This window comes from Salmo trutta, chromosome 27, assembly GCF_901001165.1.
Source record: "Salmo trutta chromosome 27, fSalTru1.1, whole genome shotgun sequence".
Classification (NCBI taxonomy): Eukaryota; Metazoa; Chordata; class Actinopteri; order Salmoniformes; family Salmonidae; genus Salmo; species Salmo trutta.
Genome location: NC_042983.1, coordinates 14,173,033 through 14,199,567, shown reverse-complemented (window position 1 = coordinate 14,199,567; position 26,535 = coordinate 14,173,033). Strand labels below are relative to the sequence as shown.

Sequence of the window (26,535 nt, the reverse complement as noted above, 5' to 3'; positions counted from 1 at the left end):
GTGGCATTATCCTGCAGAGGAAAAAACTATTCGCAGATGGAGACACACGGTATGATGGATGCATGTACAAAGGGGTTTTCACCATACCCTAGTCCTCCCATCAGCGTAAAACAGCAGGAACAGCAAGATACGACGAGTTGTGCATTATTTTATGGATCACAATTTGTGTCAGCCTCCTTTGTCCTCTTTCATCAATTACCTGTTTTTGACCACTGGCCTGCCGTTGGCTGGATGTCCTTTGGGTGGTGGACCATTCTTGATGCACACAGGAAACTGTTGAGCGTTTAAAATCCAGCAGCGTTGCAGTTCTTAACATACTTAAACCGGTGCGTCTGTCACCTACTACCATACCCCGTTCAAAGATAATTCAATGTTTTGTCTTGCCCATTCCCCTATCTGGTGAATTTAGGCTGAAAAATCCCCTTCATCTTCACTGATTGAAATGGATTTAATAGTTGACCTCAATAAGGGTTCATAGCTTTCTCCTGGGTTCACCTGGTCAGTCTATCTTATGGAAAGAGCATGTTTTGTACACTCAGTGTATATGACAATGTCTATTACTATGCACTCCACATTTGAAGAAATGGTCCATATTGTCATGCTGTGTTTCAAAACCACAGTATTAACATGCATAGTTTAAATCTCTACACGTTTCAAGTTAAGTATAGAAGTAGTTGGCGGATTTCTTAAAGGAAAATACCAGTCAAACTTTTAGTATGTTTCTTTAGTCCACTGTTGATACAGTCTCAAAATGTTTTGCATGTCAGCAATGTTTTTATTTTATTTAACTATGCAAGTCAGTTAAGAACAAATTTTTATTTTCAATGACGACCAAACCCGGACGACGCTGTGCGCCGCTCTATGGGACTCATGGCCGGATGTGATTCAGCCTGGATTCGAACCAGGGACTGTAGTGACGCCTCTTGCACTGAGATACAGTGCCTTAGACCGCTGCACCACTCGGAAGACCTCAAACAATCAAGTTTTCAGGATATAGAACTTTCAAAATACAGAAAGTGTCACAGTATGATGCTTGTTTTGTATTTTGAAAGTTATCTTAAACTTGATTGCTGACATGCTAAACATTTTGGGACCGTATCAACAGTGGACTAATGAAACATTTTTGAGTGGAATTGTCCTTTAACTCACTTCTCAATATAGCCCATGTAACCTAGATGTGTACAGGAAGTTTTACATTGTACACCCAGTGTTATGTTCAAATCTTATAACTTCAAAGGAAAAAAGTTACAAGGTTGAATGTGTTTATTTAAATGTCTTTGTTTGAACAGTCATGCTTTGTTATTTAAGATACCTTGAACTATTATCAAATAAACAGTAAAAAGACAAACAGTTCATGGTAAACACTTTAGCATTTTTTAACAATACATTGTAATATTACAGCACATAGAACTTGTCATGAGTATGTAAGACATGATTTAAAAACGCATATGTAAGACATGATTTAAAGTGCATGGAAGTACGAGTGGTATTTGGTTAGTGGTTATGGGATCAAAGTTCCACTAAAGGGAGGTTTTGTTGGGCAACACGGTGAGGATCTGGTTCTCTTATTCACTTCGTTGTCTTCTCCTCCTCTGTAGCCTTTTCCTCCTCTGTAGCCTTGTCCTCCTCTGTAGCCTTGTCCTCCTCTGTAGCCTTGTCCTCCTCTGTAGCCTTTTCCTCCTCTGTAGCCTTGTCCTCCTCTGTAGCCTTTTCCTCCTCTGTAGCCTTTTCCTCCTCCGTAGCCTTCTCCTCCTCCATAATCTCCTTCTCCTCCTCCACCACCACCTTCTCCTCCACCACCTTCTTCTCCTCCTTGTCATCAGGGCACAGCTCTGAAATACAGAGAAAGTGTGAGGATATTCAGTGGCGACCTGAATGGCAGGTGGAGCCCCACCTGTTTAGCAAAAAATTGTCAAATTGTTTTGCATGTTATTTGGGCATGAATACGTGTCACACATCAGTTTGCAAACAATGTAAAACAAATAATAATAATAATAATTGAGTTAACAAAGCCGCATACAAACTTTTTTGCTTTAAGTAAGGCAGCTCCAAAATGCAAGTGTTTCAGCCTAGCTCAGTGCTTTCGGTGGTGGTGGGGCAGCCAGCGGAATATACGGAGCGCAGGGGTTGGTAATGTAATCTATTTGCGCCGTGATTGGCTCAGTGTTCTGTCACTCATGGGGACGCTACGTCGCCGCAACATCTACAGGGAGAGCTCAAAAATTCAAGCCCCTTGAGTGGTGCCATAGAGTTACATTAGAAGTGCCCATCCAAGAAGGCTCCAGATCATTGGCCACAGATAAACTGACATCAAATCACGTTATATCTGCCGTAGCTTTGATTGGACTGAAGTCTAGGATTAAGGATCTCTTTTCCAAGCTTAAAAGGATAAACATTCAACACCAACATCATGATGCTATCGATCCAGCATGACTTCTGCTGCGTTCAAAACAACTGGAAACTCGGAACTGGGAAATCTGTTTTCAGTGAGTTCAAGACAACTGGGAACTTGGGGGAAAAAATGAGCTCCGACTGGGAAAATACATTTTTGAACGGTCATCTAACTCAGAATTCCAAGTCGGGAACTCTGGCCTCTTTCTAGAGCTCCGACCTGAAGATCACTGACATCATCATGTTTCAACCTTGTTTTTTTCCAGAGTTCTCAGTTGTCTTGAAAGCACCATAAATGGAGAAAATGCCAGATTTTGATGACAAAATTTGCTCAAAGGACCGCCGCGCCACCTTCCTGTTCAAGTGATCACAACAAGGTAAAGTCCAAAAATTATACATAAATGATGTCATATGCCAGGGAGATGTGTATGCTGTAGTTAAGAAAGTAATACTCAGTGTATGTTGTGTAGTAAGTTGTTAGTAGCCCATGTGCCTCACCCTAATAATTTGGTTCCTTTTCCCCTCATCATTTAGCCTACTGTTCTGACTTGGTGGTGCACATGTAGCATGTTTTAGAGAAATGTAATCATCGAATATTGTAAAAGCTTTCATTGTTTGCTTATATGCCCCCTTTATTTATCCTATGGTTCTGACTTACAGGGAGAATAATGTAAGAACGGCCCATGTTCTGAATTCTGTCACTTGACATTTCAAAAAGTGCTGAACAAATAATTATATTGACTACGTCCGTCCTAGTTCGCTCATTAATGTCTTAATTGAAATTACGGATTGCCTCTTTTCCACTCGTTGTCCCCTTATGCCATAGTTTGTACATCTCAATTGTCAGTAGAAAACTAATTTGCTTAAGCAAGTCAACCATATCAGCTATGTTTTTTTTAAAGGCATTAAATGAGGCTGAATGAACTGTTTCGCTGCCAGATAATGCTCCGCTGATAGCCAGGTGTAGCAGTAGTAAGGATTCACTCCATGGTGCTGAAAAGAAAGCTCTGCTGTTGGGACAGCTTTATGTAGGCCCCAACGGTTTGTGGTCACCGTTTATAGTGCAATTAATGCATTGTTTAGTGTTGTGTTGGGTAGTGGCTTTGCTGGCATACATCCCAAATTTTTGGGGATAAAACTGAGGATATAATGGATGTACCACTTCTCAGTGTCACAGATTTTTGTATAATTTCCATTTCCTGCCCCAATTGCATATTCTCTATAACGCAGGCCTACTTTTGTTCCCAGCTGTGTCTTTACCACAGGGAATCGAGTCTGCTTTATATGTAATGGCCACTAAAATTACATAGCATTTACACTGAGTATACCAAACATTAGGAACACATTCCTAATATTGAGTTGCACCCCCCTTTTGCCCTTCGAAAAGCCTCACATGGATGCTACAAGGTGTTAAGCGTTCCACAGGGATGCTGGCTGGCCTGTGACTTGCTTCCCACAGTTGTGTCAAGTTGGCTGGATGTCCTTTGGTTGATGGACCGTTCTTGATACACACAGGAAACTGTTGAGCATGAAAAACCCAGCAGCGTTGCAGTTCTTGACACAAAACGGTACGCCTGGCCTGGCAGCTAATACCATACCCTGTTCAAAGGCACTTAGATTTTTTTGTCTTGCCCATTCACCCTCTGAATGGCACACATACACAATCCATGTCTCAGTTGTCTCAAGGCTTAAAAATCCTTCTTTAACCTGTCTCCTCCCCTTCATCTACACTGATTTGAAGTGGATTGAACAAGTGACATCAATAAGGGATCATAGCTTTCACCTGGATTCACCTGGTCAGTCTGTCATGGAAATTATTTATATGCTCAGTGTATATTAAGGTAGTGATGTCTCCCCCTTGTGGTTTTGCATGATTCTGTCACAGTGAAGCAGTAGTCCGTGGTTTGCTTGTGAATAACGGCCATTGTCATTGGTTTTTGCAGTAGGCCTAGTTGCAACTCAGGTCTTTAGGCCCAATGCAGCCATCACTATCTCAAAATGTAAATAATTTCTGGGTAACAATTTAAGAAATTTACTGTAATAGTGTTCCATTACAATGGTAAAAAAAGAAACAAAAATATTTCTCAAGCAATAATTTAGCTAGGACTGTCTGGTAGTGGTTTGCGGGGGAGGGATATGTAATCTGAAAACTAGCTGTTATTGGCATAGAACTTTGGAACTCTTTAATTGGTCTATATCAAAACTCCACCCATGCAAAACCTGCTGATAAGAAAGTCCTTAGTTGCTGGTTGAAAATACAATCTACAATCAGGAAATAACACTGTTCAAATTTCTTAACACTTAGTGTTAGTTTCATCAGCTGTTGTACAATATTATAAAAAATGCAGAATTATTATTTTTTGACGGCATTTTGGCCTTTAATGGTGCTGAAAACAAGATGAGCCTGTATTACTGTGGAACTAAATCCTGACAATGGAATGGCGATTGTTTTCTCTGTCTGCACAAGATACATTTAAAGAGGGACTTGTGACTGCTCTTATGATTTAAATTCCCTCAAACACAAGTTTCACATTTTGTAGATTTTTTACCATCTATAAAAGATAATAAAAAGATGAGGAGCAAAGAGAACCGCTGACCTGTTTTTCCATCGTAGGTCTGGTGTTTCTCTGGGAAGTTCAGACACTCTGCCTGTTTCTTATAGGTGTCCAGGTATGTGTGATCCATTTTCCCTGTCCTTGCTGAGAGAGGGAGAGCGAGAGAGAGGCTGGTGAGCTGACCTACAGTATCTTGCTGGTGTAATCTTTTAGGGCTGGTAACAGACAACAAAAGGCTCATCTTCCATTAAGTCTTTCAAAGCATTGAATATATCTCACTGGTTCTGAAATAGTGACCGATCCCTTTGACAGAAAGATACCGTTTTAACAACTTATCGATGTAGGGTCAACTCCAGGCTTTCACAATGCTTTGTCTGGAGTATAGCATGCCTAAACTGCTACTATTTATCAATGTCAATAAGTGGGGTTAGCCTGATCCCAGATCTGTATGTGCTTAAGCCAACTCTGACCATCGTTGTCATGCCATACATTTGTCATGACACTGAACCAGCAGTTAGGAATTGGTTAAAGCACATCCAGATGGGTCCAGACAATTTTGGGGATGGACTTACTCAAACCAATTGATTGATTGATAGGACTTACTGAACAGGAGCAGGTATCTGCCAGTAACATCTCCATTACGAGATGTGTCTGACCAAAGCAGGCAGTCAGGGCAGGTCTCCAGGTACTGGCCTTTGTGTTCAGACAAATGAACTGTGGACCCACAAATAAAATACAATGCCTTATCCATTATGATTAGGACATTTGGTAACGCTTTTTTTTCTGTCCTGCTTCAGCTGTTACAGTACACAAATTCAACAGTTGGTAAGTACCTTACACCAAATGGCAGGTTACTTTTTGGTGCTTGTTTCAGTGACTACCAAAGAAAATAAAATGTAATTATTATTGCTACATGATTACCATGTAATTTCCAAGTAAAAAATACCGGACTGTAAAATACAGTAACAGTACATTTTATTTGTTATTTATCTTTACAGGCATACGATGACATACAGTGAATACATAACATGGCATAATGACAAGGCAATATACACAATAATAGTTAAGTGGATAAAGCCCCTCTCTTGTTGAGCAGCTAAATGTTTTCATCCCTCAGATGTAGAGCACTAGCCAGGTTGCCAGATTATTTCTGCTTCAGCCAACTTGCTCCTTTGTCGACGTCCTATTTGGCATAACAACGCCAGAGGAGGGTGTTGGCTAAAGCACAGACAGATATGGCAACCAGGCTAGTAGAGCACAGGTCACTTACTGTGTACTGTGGAAGTGGTGCCGGAGATGGTAGCATGTGTTGTACCCATGACGCATTTGCCATCACTGATGGAACATTTTGGAAAACGTGTTAGCATGTTGTATGATTCATTGCTTAGGTGCCAATTTGAAACGTTGTCTTTGCTTTCAGAGAAAGGTGAAATGAAATGTCTACCATTGCACATACTTTCCTGATATTTAATAAAGCCCATTCCAAACTACTATGACATTCATTAAAGTCTGCATTCATATCCACAATATAGCCAGACTTACATGCGGTCTCCCCATCTTAGGGTGACTACTTTATGGTCCGATGTAGCCGACAGGTCTATCCAGGAGCTTTTCAGAGTCCCCAAAGCATTTTGGAAGAATAAATGATCCGCAGACCCCATCACATACACCCATTTGCCATAGAGCTGCCAGTCACAGACAAGGAAAAACACATGAGTTTCATACCATCAAATTGCCTCATCCTATACCAATTTGGACCATTTGAAGTTGGAAGAAACACAAGGGTAGTATAGTAAAACAAAAGTGTAGGTATTATGGATCAACATCCCCTGCCTTATCATGGATGTACAGTTACCTATCCAATAGAAGACACAGGGTTTTCTTTAATGGAGTGTGTGGAGTACCACAGGGCTTGGACCATTTATTGTTTTCGGTGTTTACTTATGACCTTCCTTCAATAAAGCCTATGTGTCTATGTACTCTGACGACGCAACAGTCAAATAACTGATAGGTTTTAGAATGGGTAACTAGCAATAAGCTGGTGCTAAACATCTCAAACTAAAAGCATCATTTTTGGGACAAATCACTCACAACCCTAATCCTCATCTGAATCTATTACTGAATGTGGCTATTGAGCAAGTTGAGGAGACAACTGCTGGGTGTCAACCTAGATGGCAAGCTATGATGGTCAAAACATAATTATGACTTATGACGGTTACTAAAATGTGATGAGGTCTGTCTATGATAAGGCGTTGCTCTGCTTTCTCTATCTCAGTCAACCAGACCCTAGTTTTGTCACACCTCCACTACTGTCCAGTTGTGTGGTCAGGGGCAGCAAAGAAGGAATTAGGCAAATTGCAGTTGGTGCAAAACAGAGCAGCACGTATTGCACTTAGATGTACACGGAGTACGAATGACATGCATGTCAATCTCTCCTGGCTCAAAGAGGAGAGATTGACTGCACCACTATTGGTCTTTGTGCAACGGATTGATGTGTTGAAGGTACCGAACTGTCTGTTGAAGCAGTTGGCACACAGTTCAGACACTCATCGGTACAACAAGACATGCAACCAGATGTCTCTTCACAGTCCCCAGGTCCAGAACAGAGGCTGGGAAACACAGTATTAAATAGAGCCATGACTACATGGAACTCTGCCACAGCAGGTAACTCAAGCTAGCAACAAAACCAGACTCAAAGAACAGATAAAAGACCACCTTGCAGCACGACAGGAACTGTGAAGATACACAGACATTTATATGCATTTTGTATTGTATTTTGCATTATGTATGTGATACGTGGTATGACTGTGGTATGTGCTTGTCTCAGCATCTTAAGATGAATGCACTAGCTGTGGGTTGCTCTGGATGGGAGCGTCCGCTGAATGGTTAAATTGTAGTGTAAATGTGCTATATATTATTTATTTTATTTGTGTTTCCTGTTTTGGAAACCCCAGTAAGAGTAAATTGCGGATCCTAATAAATACTTCCCAGCATCTGTCACTGTCCAAAGTAGGTTTGCCGGATAGGGAGTAGGGTGTCATCTGAGACGTATTCATTAGGTCCAAAATATAATATTTAGTATTATGATCACAACTTACCTCGGTATGGTCCTCCAGTACCAGGGGTTTGACCAGTTCTTTACAGTCCGGTACAGATGCAGCACTCAGAGAGGCTAGAGCCAGGAGAGCTACAACCAGCTGAACAGCCATAGAGAGAGGTAGAGAGAGATGGAGCAGAGACACTGAGGACGATCGTACAGTACAGCTAGAGCAGAACACCTCTACTGCTGGGGCATATGCCTCCCAGAGGCTTAGACAAAAACACTGTTGCATAAGGGGCAATGTGGAGGAGGAAGAGGGGAGGCTTTCAACATGCTTCACTGCTTGAATGGGTAAATGGAGGGCTAAATCAGCATTCATTTCCAGACTTGTCTTATATAACTCTGAATGGATGTCCCCTCCCTGACTGAGCAGACACCATCTATTAGCTAGGGACCAGAGCACTCTAAAAAGAAGCTTCTGTTTGGGACTATTGTCCTTTAATGAATTCAAACGGATAGCCTGGATACCAGCTAAATGATAACATCCACATTATGGTGAAAAGGGCCTCTCTCACTTGCTTTTGTTTGAAGGAACTTTTGTTACATGTAGCAACAAGCTAAATAATTAAATGATCAATAGCATGTACATTGTGTCTGGTTTGGAATAGGACCACAGTAAAAACAACGTTGCAGGATGAAGAGGGATGCAGCCCGTGGTTTGGTGTATGTGGACATGGGGGGGTCTTACACTTTCTCTTGAGTTACCTGGCAACCAACTGCCTTGGTCCCAAAACAAAAAAGCTTCTCTTTTAAATGTTTTGTTGTGCCCTAGCTTTGTCACATTTTTATGCCAAATGAGACAAATGTGCTGACCACTAGGAACCAATATACTAATTCAGGGTGAGGGCTACATGGAAACTTTGAATGAAATACTGAAACAGGTAGCAAGTAAACATATATATTTCCTCCAGTTTCAATTTATTTTCCATTTCAATAAGACATATCTCGACCTTGATATGGCTGTCTAAGTTGAACAGTTAAGCATAAAGTACATGATTTCTGTGTCACCGGGGAGTGGAAGAAATGCTGCCCCTTGCCCATAGCTTGACTTTTGGTGAGCTGAGCGTGTTCCTTCCGATAGGTAGGCTACATGGAACTCTGAAGGGTCACATTTTGGTGGTGTCTCTCATTCACCAAAAACAGTTGTCATGAAACATACAAGTTACTTTAAGACTTGAATTAATTGTAGAACTTTTTAAAAGCAAAATTACATACAGTAACAATGTTTGTTTAGTAGTAATAAGTATCAAGCAACTAAATGCATTGTACAGTAAAATAAATGAATATACTGTAACACAATTCAAAACGTTAAGAAGGTAAGAACAGTCCCAGTGATGGGTGATTCTGTTGATCAGGTGGCTTAGAATTAAGCCTGTTGTCTGTCATTTCCTTTACTCATCAAGACACAGATCTGAAACAGAGAGAGATAAGATATTTATAGGAGTGAATGCTCTCTCAGTACGAAATAACTCATTCAGGTTTAGGAAAGTCATGTTTGATTAGATGGTAAAAGATGAGAAGTACATTAACTATATCATACCCAGTTCTCCAAAGTGGTTTTGTGGGAAGAAGTTGAAACACTGCCTGTCTCCAGTTATGAGGCTTCTAATCTCCCAGTCCTCGCTGAGAGAGAGAAGGTGGGTTAACTGAACTATCAATGTCTTTTTTTAGTCTGACTGGAGAGATTGATGGTGGGATCGGTACGGTGATGATGATACTATGAAACATGGACAAAGCAAATGACTTTAATCATTTGATAATCATTTGACTTACTGAATAGTACAATGTATCTGCTTTTGGTCTCTCCGTCAGAGGTCAACACGACAGTAGAGCCTGGTCACAGAAGGCAGTCACGGCAGGTTTCAGGGTGCTTACCATCATGGTCAAATCAAAGTTTTTGTCACGTGCGCCGAATACAACAGGTGTAGACCTTACAGTGAAATGCTTACTTACAGGCCCTAACCAACAGTGCGATTTTTAAATAAAAAAGAGGTATTAGGTGAACAATAGATACAACTAATTGAGGTAGTATGTACATGTAGGTATGGTTAAAGTGACTATGCATATTTGATAAACAGAGTAGCAGCAGCGTAGAAGAGGGGGTGGTGGGTGGCGGGACACAATGCAGAAAGTCCGGGTAGCCAATGTGCGTGGGCACCGGTTAGACGGGCTAATTGAGGTAGTATGTACATGAATGTATAGTTAGTGACTATGCATATATGATAAACAGAGTAGCAGCAGTGTAGAAGAGGGGTTGGGGGGTGGGACAATGCAAATAGTCCGGGTAGCCATTTGATTACTTGTTCAGGAGTCTTATGGCTTGGGGGTAAAAACTGTTGAGAAGCCTTTTGGCCCTAGACTTGGTACTCCGGTACCGCTTGCCATGCGGTAGTAGAGAGAACATTCTATGACTGGGGGTGGCAGGGTTGTTGACAATTTTTAGGGCCTTCCTCTGACACCGCCTGGTGTAGAGGTCCTGGATGGCAGGCAGCTTAGCCCCAGTGATGTACTGGGCCGTACGCACTACCCTCTGTAGTGCCTTGCGGTCAGAGGCCAAGCAGTTGCCGTACCAGGCAGTGATGCAACCAGTCAGGATGCTCTCGATGTTGCAGCTGTAGAACCTTTTGAGGATCTGAGGACCCATGCCAAATCTTTTTAGTTTCCTGAGGGGGAATAGGTTTTATCGTGCCCTCTTCACGACTGTCTTGGTGTGTTTGGACCATTCTAGTTTGTTAGTGATGTGGACACCAAGGAACTTGAAGCTCTCAACCTGCTTCACTACAGCCCCGTCGATGAGAATGGGGGCGTGCTCGGTCCTCCTTTTCCTGTAGTCCACAATCATCTCCTTAGTCTTGGTTACGTTGAGGAATAGGTTATTCTGGCACCACCCGGCCAGGTCTCTGATCATCTCCCTATAGGCTGTCTCGTCGTTGTCAGTGATCAGGCCTACCACTGTTGTGTCATCAGCAAACTTAATGGTGTTGGAGTCGTGCCTGGCCATGCAGTCATGTGTGAACAGGGAGTACAGGAGGGGACTGAGCACACACCCCTGAAGGGCCCCCGTGTTGAGGATCAGCGTGGCAGTTGTGTTGCTACCTACCCTCACCACTTGGGGGCAGCCCGTCAGGAAGTCCAGGATCCAGTTGCAGAGGGAGGTGTTTAGTCTCAGGATCCTTAGCTTAGTGATGAGCTTTGAGAGTACTATGGTGTTGAACGCTGAGCTCTAGTCAATGAATAGCATTCTCACGTAGGTGTTCCTTTCGTCCAGGTGGGAAAGGGCAGTGTGGAGTGCAATACAGATTGCATCACCTGTGGATCTGTTTGGGCGGTATGCAAATTGGAGTGGGTCTAGGGTTTCTGGGATAATGGTGTTGATGTGAGCCATTACCAGCCTTTCAAAGCAATTCATGGCTACCGACGTGAGTGCTACGGGTCTGTAGTCATTTAGGCAGGTTACCTTAGTGTTCTTGGGCACACGGACTGGTGGTCTGCTTGAAACATGTTGGTATTATAGGCTCAATCAGAGACATGTTGTGAATGTTGACCTGTTTAAGGGTCTTACTCACATTGGCTACGGAGAGTGTGATCACACAGTCGTCCGGAACAGCTGATGCTCTCATGCATGCCTCAGTGTTGCTTGCCTCAAAGCGATTTAGCTCGTCTGGTAGGCTTTTGTCACTGGGCAGCTCGCGGCTGTGCTTCCCTTTGTAGTCTCGCGGCTGTGCTTCCCTTTGTAGTCTGTACTTCCCTTTGGTGGTGCCATCTGCCCTCCAGAACTCTGTATCAAAGGAAGGCCAAGATCATTTAACTTCTTAAATGTAATTGAAAATGTAATATACATAATCTCCAAAAGTAGATATGTATATATGTGTATCACTCCTGTGTTCCAATGGCACGTTGTGTTAGCTAATCCAAGCTTATCATTTTAGAAAGCTAATTGATCATTAGAAAACCCTTTCGCAATTATGTTAGCACAGCTGAAAACTGTTGTTCTGATTAAAGAAGCAATAAAACTGGCCTTCTTTAGACTAGTTGAGTATCTGGAGCATCAGCATTTGTGGGTTCGGTTACAGGATCAAAATCTTTCTTCTGAAACTCGTCAGTCTATTCTTGTTCTGAGAAATGAAGGCTATTCCATGCGAGAAATAGCCAAAAAATGGAAGATCTCGTACAACGCTGTGTACTACTGTCTCTAACCAGAATAGAAAGAGGAGTGGGAGGCCCAGGTGCACAACTGAGCAAGAGGACAAGTACATTAGTGTCTAGTTTGAGAAACAGACGCCTCACAAGTCCTCAACTGGAAGCTTCATTAAATAGTACCCGCAAAACACCAGTCTCAACGTCAACAGGGAAGAGGCGACTCCAGGATGCTGGCCTTCTAGGCAGAGTTGCAAAGAAAAAGCCATATCTCAGACTGGCCAATAAAAATAAAAGATTAAGATGGGCAAAAGAACACAGACGCTGGACAGAGAAGGCCGGCCTAGAAGGCCGGCATCCCGGAGTCACCTCTTCATTGTTGACTTTGAGACTGGTGTTTTGCGGGTACTATTTAATGAAGCTGCCAGTTGAGGACTTGAGGCGTCTGTTTTCAGCCATACCCGTTGCTGACAGGTGTATAAAATTGAGCACACAGCCATGCAATCGCCATAGACAAACATTGGCAGTAGAATGGCCTTACTGAACAGCTCAGTGACTTTCAACGTGGCACCGTCATAGGATGCCAGCTTTCCAACAAAATTTCTGCCCTGTTAGAGCTGCCCCGGTCAACTGTAAGTGCTGTTATTGTGAAGTGGAAACATCTAGGAGCAACAACGGCTTAGCTGTGAAGTGGTAGGCCACACAAGCTCACAGAATGGGACCGCCGAGTGCTAAAGCACATAGCAAGTAAAGATCGTCTGTCCTCAGTTGCAACACTCACTACCGAGTTTCAAACTGCCTCTGGAAGCAACGTCAGCACAATAACTGTTCGTCGGGAGCTTCATGAAATGGGTTTCCATGGCTGAGCAGCCACACACAAGCCTAAGAGCGCCAAGCGCCATTGGACTCCGGAGCAGTGGAAACGCTTCACCATTTGGTAGTCCGACGGACAAGTCTGGGTTTGGCAGATGCCAAAACTCTACCTGCCCGAATGTACAGTGCCAACTATAAAGTTTGGCAGAGGAGGAATAATGGTCTGGGCTGTTTTTCATGGTTCGGGCTAGGCCCCTTAGTTCCATTGAAGGGAAATCTTTACGCTACAGCATAAATTACATTCTAGACGATTCTGTGCTTCCAACTTTGTGGCAACAGTTTGAGGAAGGCCCTTAACTGTTTCAGCATGACAATGCCCTGTGCACAAAGTGAGGTCCTTACAGAAATGGTTTGTCAAGATCAGTGTGGAAGAACTTGACTGGCCTGCACAGAGCCCTGACCTCAACCCCATCAAACACCTTCGGGATGAATTGGAATGCCGACTGTGAGCCAGGCCTAATCGCCAAACATCACTAATACTCGTGGCTGAATGGAAGCAAGTCCTTGCAGCAATGTTCCAACATCTAGTGGAAAGCTTTCCCAGAAGAGTGGAGGCTGTTATATCAGCAAAGGGGGGGACATACTCCATATTAATGCCCATGATTTTGGAATGAGATGTTCGACAAGCAGTTGTCCACAGTGTACATCATTGTAGTTACTTACATACTTAAAGAGATTCTCCAATACTTTTTAGCCAGTAGTTCTTAAAGTAGTGTTCACGAGCCAAAAGTGTTCCCTGGAAATTGTGTACTAGGTCACATATGTGCACCACGTCATTGTTCTCTCGCTCTGCTGTGGGTGCATGATGCGCCTCTTGCCAGCTGTCACTCATATGGTGAGGGGCTGAAGCTCATTGGTTCAACTCGAATTGGTAGGGGGCAGGCCCATGTGGGGGAAAATGTAGAGAAAATAGCGCAGCACAGCTTCCCGAAAAAGTCGCTTTCAAACTAGGGGCTCAGTTGGTAGAGCATGGTGTTTGCAACGCCAGCATGGTGTGTGCAACGCCAGGGTTGTGGGTTCGATTCCCACGGGGGGCCAGTACAAAAAATAAATAAATAAATGCATGAAATGTATGCATTCACTACTGTAAGTCGCTCTGGATAAGAGCGTCTGCTAAATGACTAAAATGTAAATGTAGGGATTTCGTGGCTAATTGAGGTAAGACAGTAATTTTGCATGTATTAACTACACATTGACACATCCAGCCCAAAGCGGGAGGTTTAAAATATACTTAGTAGTCGCAAAGGCACAAGGCAGCACGCCAGTGCGCCCTTCTTGCTGAGAGTTCCCCAGATCAGGCCACACTCCATCTCCATCTCAAAACCACAAGTCCAAATCCATATCTCCATCCATGGCTAATTTAGGGAAGGGACAATTTGAGCTAGCTAGCTATCGGAGGACAACACGAGATGCAACAATTTAAGTTTTTCTGTCAGTGACGTATGCTCTCATTGGGATTTGATAGGAGTGACGCAAAAATCGAAGCTGGCTTCCCTTGACACTTTTTTTGGTGTGCCAGGACCATTCAGTGTTGAGCTCACTCAGTTTAGCTCAACGCTGATTGGCAAATGCTCACTGGCTTCCCTTGCCTTCAATGCTAGGGGCGGCAACAATGTCATACTCGTTTGGACCAGACAGTATCAGATAGATGGCATACACTTAGAGACAGAGGGGCGCTGTTTCGCTTTCTCATTGAGATACAGTCAGCCTCTTGTGAATTGAAGGAAAATTATGAAACACTGAGACAAAATCATTTATTTTATCTTTTTTTTATTGGCATTTTTTTGGGTGGGGAAGCCTGGCTTTCTTGGCATCCATGAATTGGGATCCAATTCACACGGGGGATTTTATTTGTCCCCCTCCCCCAATAATATTTTATTGTTGGACAAAAAGACTGTAAAAACACCAGAAAATCAGCTTCAAGTCATTTTAATTTTGAAAAATCGGTCCCAAAGTATTCCCACGCATTATAGAGATATGTGATCGTAGACAAATGTAACCGAGGTTTAAAATTATTATTATTCAGGTCAATTTGCAATTATGTTCCCGCCCCCAGACCATCCGCTCAAGAAAGAAAAAAACCTTCCTGTAGGTTTTTGCTCCAACCCTAATCTTGCGCACCTGATTCTTAATAATTAGTTGTTGAGAAGCTGAACCAGGTCAGTTAACTGGGGTTGGAGCAAAAACCTACAGGAGGATAGCGCTCAAGGAACAGGGTTGGAGAGCCCTGATGTAGTTGATGATCCCTGCCCTAGGGAGTCCTGTCAGTGGGTGTGGTTTTCTGTAGCTTCCAGGGGTGGGACAGGGGCTTCGTTTTTGACATGGTCGTCTAGCAGGCCAATCTGCAAATGAGAGAGGGAAAACATTCAAGTGCACTGAACTAAAATATAAATGCAACATATAACAATTTCAAAGATTTTACTGAATTGCAGTTCATATAAGGAAATCTGTCACTTGAAATAAATTCATTAGGCCCTAATCTATGATTGGGAATACAGATATGTATCTGTTGGTACGGCTGTGGCGGTCATGAAATTTAGTCAGATGGTTATTGTCAACCAAATAACTGTCATTCTCACAGTAATTGACCGTTAATTAACAAACACATTTAGCATCTCCTGGCTTCCACACACAGCCTACAAGCCATTTTAAAAAGTCCATGTAATATAGCCTACACCTCCACAATAAATCCATTATTTATTTTAAACAGGTCTAAAGAAGCATGATATGAAGAAAACAGTCTATTTCAGAAGAAAAGAATGGCCTACTTTGAGTTGTCATGTTAGGTCCTGGTGTGGCTATGCCAAATGGCTGTGGGCTACACTAGTTCATTTAGCAGACAAGATTTGCTTATAATTCGGTGGCATTATTTAATAGTATGAAGAATACAATTGAACAAAGCGGAATAAAATATAAATATTTTCTCAACTATTTGAGGGAGTGCGCACATGCAGCTATTCTGTGTTGAGCTTTAACAAAGAAACACATTTGAAGTTTACATACACTTAGGTTGGAGTCATTAAAACTCGTTTTTCAACCACTCCACAAATTTCTTAAAACTATAGTTTTGGAAAGTCGGTTAGGACATCCACTTTGTGCATGACACGTCATTTTTCCAACAATTGTTTACAGACAGATTATTTCACTGTATCACAATTCCAGTGGGCCAGAAGTTTACATACACTAAGTTGACTGTGCCTTTAAACAGCTTGGAAAATTCCAGAAAATTGTGTCATGGCTTTAGAAGCTTCTGATAGGCTAATTGACACCATTCTAGTCAATTGGAGGTGTCCCTGTGTATGTTTTTCAAGGCCTACCTTCAAACTCAGTGCCTCTTTGCTTGACATCATGGGAAAATCAAAAGAAATCAGCCAAGACCTCAGAAAGAAAATTGTAGACCTCCACAAGTCTGGTTCATCCTTGGGAGCAATTTCCAAATGCCAGAAGGTACCAAGTTAATCTGTACAAACAATAGTACGCAAGTATAAACACCATGGGACCACGCAGCCGTCATACCGTTCAGGAAAGAGACACATTCTGTCTTCTAGAGATGAACGTACTTTGGTGCTAAAAGTGCAAATCAATCCCAGAACAACAGCAAAGGACCTTGTGAAGATACTGGAGGAAACAAGTACAAAAGTATCTATATCCACAGTAAAATGAGTCCTATATCAACATAACCTGAAAGGCCATTCAACAAGGAAGCCGCCACTGTTCCAAAACCGCCATAAAAAAAGCCAGACTAGGGTTTGCAACTGTACATGGGGACAAAGACCGTACTTTTTGGAGAAATGTCCTCTGGTCTGATGAAACAAAAATAGAACTGTTTGGCCATAATGACCATCGTTATGTTTGGAGGAAAAGGGGGGAGGCTTGCAAGTCGAAGAACACCGTCCCAACCGTGAAGCACGAGGGTGGCAGCATCATGTTGCGGGGGTGCTTTTCTGTAGGAGGGACTGGTGCACTTCACAAAATAGATGGCATCATGAGGAATTAAAATTATGTGGATATATTGAAGCAACATCTCAAGACATCAGTCAGGATGTTAAATATTGGTCGCAAATGGACAATGACCCCAAGCATACTTCCAAAGTCAAGGTATTGGAGTGGCCATCACAAAGCCCTGACCTCAATCCTATAGAAAATTTGTGGGCAGAACTAAAAAGCGTGTGCGAGCAAGGAGGCCTACAAACCTGACTCAGTTACACCAGCTCTGTCAGGAGGAATGGGCCAAAATTCACCCAACTTATTGTTGGAAGCTTGTGGAAGGCTACCCGAAACGTTTGACCCAAGTTAAACAATTTAAAGGCAATGCTACCAAATACTAATTGAGTGTATGTAAACTTCTGACCCACTGGGAATGATGAAAGAAATAAAATCTGAAATAAATAATTATATTACTCTGACATTTCACATTCTTAAAATAAAGTGGTGATCCTAACTGACCTAAGACTGGGAATTTAAATGTATTTGGAGTTTAAATGTATTTGGCTAAGGTGTATGTAAACTTCTGACTTCAACTGTAGGTACTCCTATATGCTTCATTTAGAGTTATTAATGTAACTTTACTTGTTCTACAAAAGGACTGTTTTGATTTTTAATACATTGTAAGGCTGCATGAGACTAATGATGATTTGAAAGTCACTTGAAAGGCATGAGCTCTGCTTTGTTTTTTTGCACAGGCTGTACACACTCCAATAGTCTCTCATTCATAATTTGACAAGCACTTGATAATGCCTCAAATCTATTCCTTTTGCGGCCCGGAGTGCTGCATTGTGTCCTTCTCCTTGAGTGTGCTGCGCAATCTAATGCGTCTGTCAATCACACCGCTCTCTGTCACGTGATCGGGTCTTTCTCACAGGCTACTAGTGAAGACAGATATCGGGGACGCAACTGCGCGAGTCCTTATCCAATTCCGAGGTGCATATTGAAGATATTGGATTAACTGTCCATTTACTTTGTCAGCCAACAAGATGAGTAGGCCTAACCAACAGCACTAGCCTATGTAAATCTACTATCCCCCATAGTACACAAGTTGACCTATTCTATTCTGTGCGAGAAATACATATTCCAAACCGTCTGGGACAGTTGTGGGATGAGATAAATCCCAGATTAATACAACCACTATCATCTAAAAAACATTTTTATTCAATGTGGCTGACGCAACAGATCAGAACGTTGACATAAGCAAACCGCTCGCCCACACAACGCCATACATGCTGTCTGTCAGGTACAGGATTAATCAGTGAAGAGCAGACTTCTCTTGCATGCCAGTGGCCATCGAAGGTAAGCATTTGCCCACTGAAGCCGGTTACGACGTAGAACTGCAGTCAGGTCAAGACCCCGATGAGTACGACAAGCAAGCAGATGTGACGGTTTCTCACAGTTTGTGCAAACCCACAATTTCATCAGCTGTCCGGGTGTCTGGTCTCGGATGATTCCACAGGTGAAGAAACTGGATGTGGAGGTTCTGAGCTGGCGTTGTTATATGTGGTCTGCGGTTGTGAGGCCGGTTGGATGTACTGCCAACTTCTCTAAAATGACGGAGGCGGCTTATGGTAGAGAAATGAACATTCAATTCTCTAGAAACAGCTCTGGTGGATATTTCTGCAGTCAGTATGCCAATTGCATCCTCCATCAACTTGAGACATCTGTGACATTGTGTGATGTGACAAAACTGCACATTTTAGAGTGGTTTGTGTAATAATCATGCTGTTTAATCAGCTTGATATGCCACACCTGTCAGGTGGATTCTCACTAACAGGGATGTAAACAAATGTGTGCACAAAGTTTGAGAGAAACAAGATTTTTGTGCGTATGGAAAATTGCTGGGATCTATTAATTCAGGTCATGAATTAGGAGTCCAACACTTTACATGTTGCGTTTATATTTTTGATAAGTGTATAAAAAAACGGGACACTTAGGTGCAGTTTCCCAGAAACAGATTAAGCCTAGTCCTGGAATAAAAAGCACTTTCAACAAACGTGCTTTAATCTTTGTCCAGTAAACCACCCCTTCAAGTTTGTTTATTTTGATATATTTTCAAATTAAATAAGCAGTAGTGCAGCATGCGATGAGAAAAGGAAAAACCAACGCTAACTACAGTCCAATTCAGATATTGATTAAAATACTTATGTTGAGGGTATCCTATGCTGTGTCCTGTGTATATTTACATTTTTTAAAGAAATTGACACTTTCTGCATCTACTTTACATCTGTGGAATCAACAAGCTTGTGACAAGCGTGTTTTACTTGATGTGTTGACTTGCCTCCCGGGGTTTGTAGACTCCTAGTTGGAAGCGACAGCAGACGACGTCCACCAAGAAGCCCACCATTCCATGGATCATACCTGTATGGAGAGGACGGAGAGAAGTCTTAAGGCTTCCAAATGATTCAGTTCGGCTGGCGCCAAGCCGAGTTCGAACGAGTGCACTTGCAGACTCCCTTAAAAATACATTCACTTGAAAAACAAGTAGAAAATTGTCAATAGTACTGTTTTTCCATTTTGAGACACCGTAGCCAGCATACACTTGCTCAAAAGAGTCCGAATTAATCTGTGAACTCAAATCTCATTCATTTTGGTGTTTTTGCAGAGAGTTGCGCAATTTTACATCTAAGATGTTTGGTGCCGTACTCCTCAATTAAAAAATGTGCATGAAAACGAGTCGTCTCTTGTTGAATGACAGACTTTATTGAAGAATCCCTACTTTCGACCATTCACCAGCAAAGGGGCGTAGACTTCGGCTTGTCTGGAGATTTTTTTTTGTGTGCGACAGCCCCCCGAAAAAAAAACATTTCCCGAAATCCAAAAACGAACAAAAAAGTTGATAATATACAGTACCAGTCAAAAGTTGACACACGTACTCATTCAAGGGTTTCTTTCTTTTAACTATTTTCTACATTGTATAATATTAGAAGACATTAGAACTATGGAATCATGCAGAAACCCATAAAGTGTTTAACAAATCAAAATTATTTTAAATTCTTCAAAGTAGCCACCTTTTGCCTTGAGCTTTGCACACTCTTGGCATTCTCTCAACTAGCTTCATGAGGAATGCTTTTCCAACAGTCTTGAAGGAGTTCCCACATATGCTGAGCACTTGTTGGCTGCTTTTCCTTCACTCTACGGTCCAAATCATTCCAAACCATCTCAATTGGATTGAGGTCTGGTGATTCTTGGTCAAATAGCCCTTACACAGCCTGGAGGTGTGTTGGGTCATTGTCCTGTTGAATAACAAATGATAGTCCCGTAAGCGCAAATCAGATGTGTTGGCGTATCGCTGCAGAATTCTGTGGTAGCCATGCTGGTTAAGTGTGCCTTGAATTAAAAAATATATAATTAAATCAGACTGTCACCAGCAAAGCACCTCCACACCTCCTCCTACATGCTTCACGGGAGGAAACCACACATGCGGAGATCATCCATTCACCTACTCCGCGTCTCACAAAGACAGCGATTGGAATCAAAAATCTCAAATTTGGACTCATCAGACCAAAGGACAGATTTCCACCGGTCTAATATCCATTGCTTGTGTTTCTTGGCCCAAGCAAGTCTCTTCTTATTATTGGTGTCCTTTAGTAGTGGTTTCTTTGCAGCAATTGGACCATGAAGGCCTGATTCACGCAGTCTCCTCTGAATAGTTGATGTTAATGTCTTACTTGAACTCCGAAGCATTTATTTTAGGCTGCAACCTGAGGTGCAGCTAACTCTAATAAACATCCTCTGCAGCAGAGGTAACTCTGGGTCTTCCATTCCTGTGGCGGTCCTCATGAGAGACAGTTTCATCATAGCGCTTGATGGTTTTTGCGACTGCACTTGAAGAAACGTTCAAAGTCCTTGAAATTTCCCGGATTGACTGACCTTCATGTCTTAAAGTAATGATGGATTGTTGTTTCTCTTTGCTTATTTGAGCTGTTCATGACATAATATGGACTTGGTCTTTTACCAAATAGGGCTATCTTCTGTATACCACCCCTACCTTGTCACAACACAACTGATTGGCTCAAACACATTAAGAAGGAAAGAAATCCCACAAATGAACTTTTAACATGGCACACCTGTTAATTGAAATGCATTCCAGGTGACTACCTCATGAAGCTGGTTGAGATAATGCCAAGAGTGTGCAAAGCTGTCATCAAGGCAAAGGGTTGCTACTTTGAAGAATCTCAAATATAAAATATTTTGATTGGTTTAACACTTTTTTGGTTACTACATGATTTCATAGTTTTGATGTCTTCACTATATGCAACAATGTAGAAAATAGTAAACATAAAGAGCCCTTGAATGAGCGGGTGTGTCCAAACCTTTGACTGGTACTGTATGCGCTAACTCTTCCGAACTGTTTAGGCTGGGAAGCATGCAGATGCCTTTAGACGTCACAAAATGATAAGAATGATTTTTACAACTAGTGCTCTGTGATTCTTTTTGCCTAAAGGGCTTTGGATAGGTGTGGGTCCTGTTAGTTGTGTAGTAAATCAGGGTCGTGTTCATTAGGCATTGAACATCAGAAAACCGACAAACAGGAAGGGACTACCTGGACTTTTTACATTGCACAACATTTTTCTACAACGTGCCCTAATGATAATGACCCAGGTGGACATACTTGGGGTGTTTTCCCTAGGAAGCAAATGGGACAAAACAGGGAGGGACTAATCTGATCTTGTCCAATAAGAGACATGTTTTTGTTGCGTTACACACTACTGAATTACACCCCTGTACACTTGTGGGTACCTGTGGTGGAGAAAATGCCTCCGATGATGCCACAAAGCCTGACGAGGAACCTCCACAGAGGCATGTGCTGCTCTGTGACTTTCACCATCAACGAGCTGATGTCATACTTCATAAAGATCCCAGACACTCCGTGGCTGCCCACCGCATGGTTGATCACCCGCTCCTACACAAACAGGGTGAAAGGATGACGATACACCCACACCTTCAGTTCATTCACACACACAGCATACACCTTGTACACTCAAACAAACACACAATCGCACATCCTGGACATACCCTTTCGGTGACAGAGTACTGGTTTGTGTCTGCTGAGATCTGGTAGGTGTTCAGTTTGGTGGGCACTATGGTGATGAAGTACTGAAACATCTGATTATCTGACGAGGATCAGAGAAAACAGTGCACACATTAGGATATATTATTTAATGAAGGATGAAATTAACAAGGTTACAATTCCTATAGAATGTCACAATTTCTTCATAACTAACATGTTGAGGTAAACAAACTACTTCCCCCAAAACCCATGACTTATCTGTGCATTTAGGAAGTCTGTCATGTAGCCTGTTTGATGTGACACGATAAAGCCTTGGGTTTAAATACTATTTAAAATATTTCCAATGCTTTGATAATTGCCTGGAGTGCCAGGTGTGTGGGGTTTGCACTTTTGGAACTTTTCTATTGAGCTTGCCTGTTACAATGGAAACAATCAAGCACGGCGTAAGTTTTTGAATTATTTCGAATAATATTTGAACCCAGCACTGACGTGATGTCTTTTTACTTACGGTCAGTGCAGACTTTCTCTGTCCCGTCCAGAGGGTTGATGATCCCTGGGATCTCTTCTCCGAACGACAGGTGGTCAATGCGATGAGAGAAGTTGTACGCTGTAATCAACAACAAAATCAGAACGATCATTAACTCCAGGTCTATGGATATCGTCAGGTTTAAATGTGTTAACTCAATTGTGAAGACATCACATAGTTCCATCATGACTTACATCTGTTCAAGACGTTTGTATGTATCATGTATGGGAGTTAAACTCTAAACAAAGAAACTTACTATCGTGGCTGACGAGGGCCGCTAGATGGGCGTGGCCTCTAGGATGTGGGATAGCCCTGTATGTGATGTGAGAAGGTCAAGCTTGCGGAGAGGGCATAATAACTCATGACATCACACATTCCAGAGTCAAACATCTAGGTCATGTTCATTAGGCACCCAACGGAGAAAACAGACAAACAGGGAGGGACTACCTGGAAACACTCATTGTGTTCATTAGGGCACACTGTAGCTAGAAGTTAGTTGTAGAGAGAGGAGCGGTGACCTACTTGCCCACAGTGATGTGGAAGTTGCCAGCCACCTTGTTGACATAAAGATGGCCGTGTATTCTGCAGGCCGCAGGCGACTGGGAGGGGCTGTCCTCTCTTGAAGGAGAATGGAGGGGAGGAGAGGAGAGTCACTTCAATAACATAACCATAATCATTAAATACAGTTTATCAATTACTTCAATACCTAACTTCACTCAAACACACACACTGTGTCACAGCAAAGCTGTATTTTTTTTTCCAGACCTGGGAGGCAGGGCAGTGGGGGATCCTTTCAGGACTGTCTTGAAGATCACATCCTGCAGCGAGTGTTCCTCCCTAAGGCGGTCCTGGATCATCAGCAGAGTTCTGGGGGAGAGGGGGAGGAAAGGGAGATGAGTGAGCAAGGGAAAGGTTAAACACGGGAGTGTTGTAGAGGGGAGTCACTATATAGGAGTGAGAAGTTATAACAGTCAATGGATAGCCTTCCCTCCACCATACTGTCTTTACTTTACTCGGTTTATTTGACAGGTATTATGCATCATGATTCAAATGTCTGTAAATGTGCCACATGTATCATCTCATCTTTTGCTTCACTGTATGCAACATTACTATTTTTGTTATCCATGTGCAGATGCATTCTGCTGGTGCATTTCTATACTTTCAGGAGACATAGATATCTTGTGGCTGATATAGTATCTTACCTGTGCCACAGCCTTTGCTGAGGAGAGAGGTCAAAGGTGACCTGCAAGGTGACCATGGGAAAAAAATATTAAGAAAGGGCATTGTCACTGGAAAGATATTATGATGACATTTATGGAACCCTGAAATCTCACCACACTTGCGTCTTGTCATTGTCAGGTTGTCATTGTGTCTTAACTGACTGGCCTGGTTCGGGTGCTATAGCAGGTACCAGACAGAGTCATACTTACTGGCTCATAATGTAGGCCATCTGAAGCTACCATGGTCTCTGCCAAGTCTAGGACATCTGCACCTACAACTACATACAGCCACCGAGACAAACAGCAAATCAATGAATAATATAATCAATCAATATGACATGATGGAAGACAAGGACAGCCTACAGTCAATGGCTTCATACAACACTACTGAAATGTTAATTCTACTGCCGACATAAACACAGTCACATTACATTCCAGATGTCCATGTCTAAGCCTAAATTGTGAGAGCAACCTTCAAACAGTGTAAATACTCACATTGACACCTCATGGCAACTGTGATGTCTATGTTTATTCTTAATTTACTGCAAAAGGGAGAAAAGATTGTGTTAGTTAGCTCTATAGTGTACTTGGAACTGTACAGTAAGTATTTTCCTGCTGACGTTGCCCAGATAACTCAATATGATATGACAGACTGTTGGGTTGTGTTCATTAGGCACCAAACGGAAGCAAATGGACTGAAACTGGTAGGGACCAACGAACATTCACTTTCATTTTCCACTGCAAAACACTTTTAAAAAATCTCTTTGGTGCCTAATGAACATGACCATGGTCTGAGAGTTGTTTTTTACCTGGAGAAGTCTTTATCGACTTCATATTCATAGTGCATCCACGTGTCTCGATAGACAAAGAACTCAAGGAAAGCCAGCAGAGCCATGACTGTGAAGGCTATCAGGGACACTGAAAAGACAGCAGTGATGTAGAAGGCCAAGTTTACAACTGGAGTCGGCTACTCATTGATTAAAATAGGTAAACAGGTACGTAACTATACTAGGGTTGGCCTAGATGCTCTGTTCTAAACTTTGCCCTACAGTATATGTTATTGTTTGTCCATTGCACTTATACTACGGTTGACATCGTTGATGGACTCATACATGAATTTAACATTTTACAATGTATCCAATCTATATTTTTAAGAATAGTTTAATTGCAATTCATATTTACATTGGCTAGTTAATAACGAACCTGTTCCCCCAGTGGCTGTGGTTTCCACATAGCTCTCTGGAACCTTGGGGAAAGCGTCCAGCTCCTTCACCAGGGTGAGAGCCTTCTTCCGGGACACTAGTCTCCTCATCTTGTTTGGGGCAAGCGTCCACTGGATCCCTCATGCATTAAATCTTTAAGTTTAACATAGAAGTTGACTTTGTTATATAGCCTAGCAATCTCATACAAATAATGTCATATCCGAATACTTTTAGCAGTGGCCGCTGGAAGGGACTTTATGAAAACGATATTTCCTCGCTAGCAAACAAGAATGGCAAGTTTAAACCCTCCCATCTGTTTCTGACCACAGGTATGCAGACTATTCTGAGCCACCACCTGGCACTTTTTACATTCTGTTTGCCTATTGACGTTGCCCAGCTGACTGGAAGCTGGTAGTTAGCTAGCTATCTTGGCTACCGGTAGCTATCAAACCCGGCTGTGTATTTTATAATAGTCATACTTCGGTCGTTACTGTCTTGGGTGCCCATTCATTTTCGCCATAGAGGGAAATCCAATTTTTGTATCAATCCATTGTTCTATTTCTTGGTTTAGGATTGAAACATCTGGATACTGCGTTAGTTGTTGCAACAAAAAAAAACTACTGCTGGTAACCTTTGACCTGGTGTACTACCATAGACGTTTGAGTAGAGTGCATTAATTTTGCCACAGCGCCCTCTGGTGATCAATAGTAAGCAGACTGACTGCGTGCACAGGCATCCGTTCTTCTTCGGTGGGGTTTATCGGCGGTTGGCATCCAACGTTATGGTGCATTACCGCCACCTACTGTACTGGACTGTGGGCCAGAAACAGGAAGAAATGAAATCCTACCTGCCAGCCCCATTGCTCTTAAAAAATATAACAAAATATTTGAGACTATATCTAATGACGTTCTACGCAATATACTCTTTAAACTAATGTTCTGTATCTCCTTCTCCCTCATACTAGATCTCAGCCTATGTCCACACTGTATCAATACATGCTCCACTGTCTCTGTTTCCTGGCAATACTCACATTTTACTGTTGGATGCTTTCCTATCACATGTAAGGTCTTATTCAACTGGCTGTGTCCCACCCATAATGTTGTAAATATAGCCTCCTCTCTTCTGTCCCTTCCTGCCGTTCTCCCCTCCCCAACTTTCCTCTGTACTTGAAATAAAATCCTGCCCTTTGCATCTCTATTCCACTGCTCCTGCCATTTCTCCACCATCACTGTCCATATCATGCTTTTTGCCTCTGCCTTGCTCATTGAAACTACCACATCAACATCCCCACTACTTAGTGCTTGTTTAGCCAGTACATCAACTGCCTCGTTCCCTTTCACCCCCACATGAGCTGGAGTGCATGTAAATATTATCTGTATACCCATTTGTTTAGTCCTGCCATGGGTTTGTAGCACCGCATAAAGCAGGTCTTGTCTGCTACGTGATATGAAGGACTGGATACTCCTTAGCACTGCACATGAATCAGAGCAAATAACTACTCTTTCTGGCTTAACTTCCTCCACCCATTGC

General features: G+C 42.3%; 2 protein-coding genes and 1 long non-coding RNA gene across 4 annotated transcripts; all 3 read right to left on the bottom strand.

Moving 5' to 3' along the window:
• Nucleotides 1-1,245: 1,245 nt before the first annotated feature.
• On the bottom strand, nt 1,246-8,276 carry LOC115164373 (uncharacterized). Its single transcript, XM_029716786.1, has 6 exons — nt 8,045-8,276; nt 6,489-6,631; nt 6,217-6,281; nt 5,550-5,660; nt 4,989-5,090; nt 1,246-1,832 (listed from the first exon to the last, which is right to left on the bottom strand). Exons 1-6 carry the CDS (start codon nt 8,153-8,155, stop codon nt 1,570-1,572), a joined length of 795 nt encoding a protein of 264 aa, XP_029572646.1. The 5' UTR covers nt 8,156-8,276; the 3' UTR covers nt 1,246-1,569.
• A 667-nt stretch (nt 8,277-8,943) lies between these two features.
• LOC115165173 (uncharacterized) lies at nt 8,944-9,634 on the bottom strand. The gene is made up of 2 exons (XR_003870090.1): nt 9,587-9,634; nt 8,944-9,457 (listed from the first exon to the last, which is right to left on the bottom strand). It is a non-coding gene; the product is annotated as an uncharacterized LOC115165173 (long non-coding RNA).
• A 5,175-nt stretch (nt 9,635-14,809) lies between these two features.
• On the bottom strand, nt 14,810-25,656 carry ergic2 (ERGIC and golgi 2). Of its 2 annotated transcripts, none has more exons than XM_029716785.1 (14): nt 25,485-25,656; nt 25,007-25,158; nt 24,613-24,721; nt 24,299-24,345; nt 24,014-24,081; nt 23,786-23,826; nt 23,349-23,450; nt 23,106-23,201; nt 22,840-22,895; nt 22,566-22,664; nt 22,063-22,160; nt 21,787-21,949; nt 19,308-19,404; nt 14,810-15,398 (listed from the first exon to the last, which is right to left on the bottom strand). In XM_029716785.1, exons 2-14 carry the CDS (start codon nt 25,113-25,115, stop codon nt 15,386-15,388), a joined length of 1,098 nt encoding a protein of 365 aa, XP_029572645.1. In that variant the 5' UTR covers nt 25,116-25,158; nt 25,485-25,656; the 3' UTR covers nt 14,810-15,385. The 2 variants fall into 2 exon arrangements, with proteins under 2 accessions (XP_029572645.1, XP_029572644.1); XM_029716784.1 differs by having other exon boundaries at nt 19,325-19,404.
• Between the last annotated feature and the right edge of the window lie 879 nt (nt 25,657-26,535).

Excerpts from the sequence above, each read along its gene's own strand:
- LOC115164373 (XM_029716786.1), bottom strand. The coding sequence starts at position 8,155 with ATGGCTGTTCAGCTGGTTGTAGCTCTCCTGGCTCTAGCCTCTCTGAGT. Across the intron at positions 6,632-8,044 it reads TACTGGAGGACCATACCGAG|CTCTATGGCAAATGGGTGTA; the intron begins GTAAGTTGTGAT and ends TGTGACTGGCAG. Across the intron at positions 1,833-4,988 it reads GACCTACGATGGAAAAACAG|AGCTGTGCCCTGATGACAAG; the intron begins GTCAGCGGTTCT and ends TCTGTATTTCAG.
- ergic2 (XM_029716784.1), bottom strand. The coding sequence starts at position 25,115 with ATGAGGAGACTAGTGTCCCGGAAGAAGGCTCTCACCCTGGTGAAGGAG. Across the intron at positions 22,896-23,105 it reads TTCCACATCACTGTGGGCAA|GGCTATCCCACATCCTAGAG; the intron begins GTAGGTCACCGC and ends CATCACATACAG. Across the intron at positions 19,405-21,786 it reads AGGCATTTTCTCCACCACAG|GTATGATCCATGGAATGGTG; the intron begins GTACCCACAAGT and ends CTCTCCATACAG.